Source organism: Lemur catta, chromosome 13 (genome assembly GCF_020740605.2).
Source record: "Lemur catta isolate mLemCat1 chromosome 13, mLemCat1.pri, whole genome shotgun sequence".
In the NCBI taxonomy this organism is placed as follows: domain Eukaryota; kingdom Metazoa; phylum Chordata; class Mammalia; order Primates; family Lemuridae; genus Lemur; species Lemur catta.
This window is the reverse complement of record NC_059140.1, coordinates 3,637,721-3,642,144: the sequence shown is the minus strand read 5'-3', so window position 1 is coordinate 3,642,144 and position 4,424 is coordinate 3,637,721. Positions and strand designations below refer to the sequence as shown.

The following is a 4,424-nucleotide window of genomic DNA, read 5'->3' as shown; positions in this document are numbered from 1 at the left end:
CCAAAATCATAAACAAAATGTTTTTAATGTCACATGAAGATCTCAAATTTAATTTAGTGACTGTAAGTATTAAATAATATTTGGCTTGCAAATTTTCTCCTTCCTCTTCCTCCTCTTCCCCTCATCCTCCTGCCCCCTCCTCTCCCCTCGTCCTCCTCCTCCTTTTCTTCTTTCCTCCCTCTCTCTCTCTCTCTTTCTCTCTCTCTCTCTTACACTTACATAATGGCAAATTTTACACGTCTCAGAGTTTGTTCTGCTTGGATTCTGTAGGGGTCCAGGACTGCAGACCATGCTATTTCTGATATTTTTGACCCTGTATGTCATAGCTGTGTTGGGAAACTTCGGTATGATTGTAATTATCAAGACGGATGCACGCCTCCATACCCCGATGTATTCCTTTCTCCAAAGCCTCTCATTGCTGGACATCTGCTATTCTTCCACAATTGCCCCCAGGGCTCTGATGAACTACATGAAAGAGGACCGCATGGTGTCCTTTGGCGGGTGCACTGCTCAGTTCTTCTTCCTGTCTCTCTTCGGCACCACGGAGGCATTTCTCCTGGCTGCCATGGCCTATGATCACTTCATCTCCATCTGCAACCCTCTTCTGTACCCTGTGACCATGTCTCGCCGGGTCTGTGCACTGTTAGTGTTGGGCTCCTACTTGTGGGGTGTACTCAATGCTGTTACTCAAGCAACAATGACCTTCAGGTTGCCCTTCTGTAGGTCCAATGAGATCAATGACTTTTTCTGTGATGTCCCCCCACTCTTGTCCCTCTCATGTTCAGATACTTTTATAAACCAACTGGTTCTACTTGATTTCTGTTGTTCCATTATTGTCGGTACCTTCTTGGTTGTTCTGATCTCCTACATCTACATCATCTTAACCATACTGAGAATCCAGACAGTGCAAGGGTGCTGGAAAGCCTTTTCCACGTGCACCTCCCACCTAACTGGAGTGTGCTTGTTTTTTGGTACAGTTTTCTTCATGTATGCACAACCCAGTGCCACCGTCTCCATGGAGCAAAGTAAGGTAGTGTCCGTCTTTTACACTATTGTCATCCCCATGTTGAATCCCCTGATATACAGCTTGAGGAACAAAGACGTCCATCAAGCTTTGAGGAGGAGCAAGCAGAAGCTCTCTCTGTGATTACTGTGCCTGTGGATCTCAAGTCACCCTGGACTTCACTCCAAATCACTGCTACTCATGTAGATTATGTTTTAGGAATATGGCATTACTGGGCTTCTTAATTTCTTTATTGAAGTCTGTGATATAGAAGACAGAGTGTGTTACAATTGTCTTTATATGTTTAACAATTAACAAAACCAAGGCTTATGAGGAATAAATGTTGTAGACTGGAAGAATGGGTGATTGAATAGATAAGTATATGTGGTTATTTTCTCTTGTGTATAGCATCTTGATCCATCAGAATATAATTATGTAAAACAATTGTATACTTTCATAAAAAGTTCAATAAAATGCTTATCTTGAATACAGATCAAGTACAAATATAGATCATTTTCAAAAGAAAAGAAAAACAAAAGTGCTGTAATATTTTACTTAAAATATTTAGAAATATATAAATTAGTAATTCATATTTTTCATATTAAAAAGAAATAAATTAGATAAATTTTAATAAGTCCTATTTAAAACAGCCATTATGGATGCATAATTAACACATAATAAATTCACATAAAGTGTACAACTTGTTATGTTTTGACATGTGTATACATTTGTGAAACCATCCCCACAATCTAGATAATGAACACATTCATTGCATCAAATCATGCAAAATGTTTCCTTGGACCCATTTCTAATGCTTCCCACACTTCCTCCATGAAACAACCTCCTACCGTATGCAACCATTGATCTGCTTTTTGTCACTACAGATTAATTTACCTTTCCTTGGGGTTTCACCTAAATTAAATTATAAATCATGTAATCTTTCTTTTGGGGTGGGGCATGGAAGGGGTCTGGCTCTTTTTAGTCAGCATAATTATTTTGAGATTCATCCAATTTGTTGCTAATATCAATGGTTTATTTAGGTTCATTACTGGAAAATATTCCATTGTATGACTGTCTTACAGTATGTTTATTCATTCACTTAATCATAAACATTTGGGTTGTTTCTAGTTTTTGCCTATAACAAATACAGTTGTTATGAACATTTTGTGTGTGTATACACATAACTTTGAGTATATGTTTTCATTTCTCTTAAGTATATACATAAAGGGTGGAATGGTTGAATCATATGGTAAGTGTATAGTTACCATTTTAAAACTGTCAAACTGTTTTCCAAAGTGTTTATACAATCAATGAGAGAATTTCAGATCCTCTGCATCCTCATTAACATTTAACATTTTCTGCCTTTTTAATTTTAGCTATTCTAATGAGCATGCAGTGGTATCTAATTTTCATTTAATTTGCTAAATAACAAATAATTTTAAACATCTTTTCATGTGCTTACGTGCCCTCTGTATATTTTTGTTTGGTGACGTGTTTGTTCATATATTTTGCTTATTTTTCCCCACGAGGTAGTTATTTTTCTTATTATTGACATCTAAGAGTTCTTTATGTAATCTAATACATACCCAATGTTAGATACAGTTTTATTTCAAATATTTTCTCACAGAGTCTGGCTTGTCTTTTCATTCTTTTAACAATGTCCTTCTAAGAGAAGTGTACATTTGATTACAGACAATGTATTAATTGGTTTCTGTATGGATTGCTCTTATGCTATCTAATTTTTAAAAATTGGCCTAATCCAAAGTCACAAAGATTTTCTCCTATGTTTTTTCTATAGGTTTTATAGTTTTAGTTCTACATTTTGGTTGATGATCATGTTTAGTTAATTTTTTATATGGTGCACGGCATACATCAAAGTTTGTATTTTTGCACATGAATCTAAATGTTTCAGCCCCATTTCTTAAAAAAGCTATTTTTTAACTGAATTTTCTTCAAATCTATGCCAAAAATCAGTTGCCCATGTATATGTGAAGTTTTCTTCTTGATGTTTTACTGTATTCTATTGATCTATTTGTCTGTCTTTACACCAATAGCACATTGTCTTGATTATCATAACTTTATAAGTCTTAAAATCAGGTCGTGTTACTCCTCCACTGCTTTCCCTCTTTTTCTCAAAGCTATTTTGCCTGTTACAATTGACTTTTTATTCCTCATATAAATTTAAGAATTAATTGTTCAATTTCAACAAAAAGGCTGCTAGAACTTTAATTAGGATTAAATCAAATCTGTACATCAATTTGGAAATAAATGTCTTCTTAACAATATTGAGATTTCTAACCAATGAACACAATTTATCCCTTCATTTTTTTCATAATACTTTAATGTCTCTCAACATAGTTTTAAAGTTTTCAGTGTAGAAGTCTTTCATGTCCTTTTTTCAGATTAATCCATAAGTATTTCATGCTTTTGGTACCACTGTAAAAAAATATTCTTTTCATAATTTCAGTTTCTGATTGTTGATTGACAATGAATAGACATTCAATTGATTTTTACATATTGGCTTTGTATCTTTCAAACTTGCTCAATTCCGTTTTTATTTCTAGTAACATTTTCATATATTGCATCATATTTTCTACATATACTATCACATTTTCTGTAAATATAGTATTATTCCTTCTTTTCCAATATGGTGATTTTTACCCTTTGACTGATTTCTTCCATTTCTGTCTGATAGTTTTCATTTATTTACTTATTTATTTATTTGTTTATTTTTGCTTTCTTGCACTGGCTAAAACTTCTAGTAGAAAGTGAAAAACAAGAAAAAATTTAAACAAAAACTATATATCCATTTTTTTCCTTAGGAGAGCTCTATATTTAAAGATTATTATTTCAAAATATTAAGGGGATACAAATGTTTTAGGTTACATGTATCACTTTTGTAATGCTTGAGTCCTGGCTAAAGGTGTGCCTGACACGCAAATAGTGTTCATAGTACCCATTAGGTAGGTTTTAGCCACTCCTCTTCTCACCCCTCCTCCCTGGATGATTTCCACTAAGTTTTACTTACCTCTGTGCACATGTGTGCTCATTGGCTAGTTCTAATTTAATAGCCATGGTGTTTGTTTTTCCATTCTGAAGACACTTCACTTAGGAGAATCGTCTCCAGTTCCATCCAAATTGCTGCAAAAGGAATTAATTCACCTTTTTTTATGGCAGAGGAGTACTCCATAGTGTACATACACCACATTTTATTAATCCGCTCATGAACTTAAGGGCATTTGGATTGTTTCCACATCTTTGCAATTGTGAATTGTGCTGCAATAACACATTCAAGTATATGTGTCTTTTCGATGAAAAGTCGTTTTTTGCTTTGGGTAAATACCCAGTAGTGAGATTACTAGATCAAATGGTAGGTCTACTTTTAGTTCTTTGAGGAATCTCCATACTGTTTTTCATAGAT

At 34.3% G+C, this 4,424-nt stretch overlaps 1 protein-coding gene across 1 annotated transcript; it reads left to right on the top strand.

The window, feature by feature from the left end:
• Nucleotides 1–232: 232 nt before the first annotated feature.
• On the top strand, nucleotides 233–1,147 carry LOC123649414 (olfactory receptor 12-like; the record flags this gene model as incomplete). Its single annotated transcript, XM_045567534.1, has 1 exon — nucleotides 233–1,147. A coding segment is annotated over one exon (915 nt), but the record flags the coding sequence as incomplete, so codon positions are not given.
• Between the last annotated feature and the right edge of the window lie 3,277 nt (nucleotides 1,148–4,424).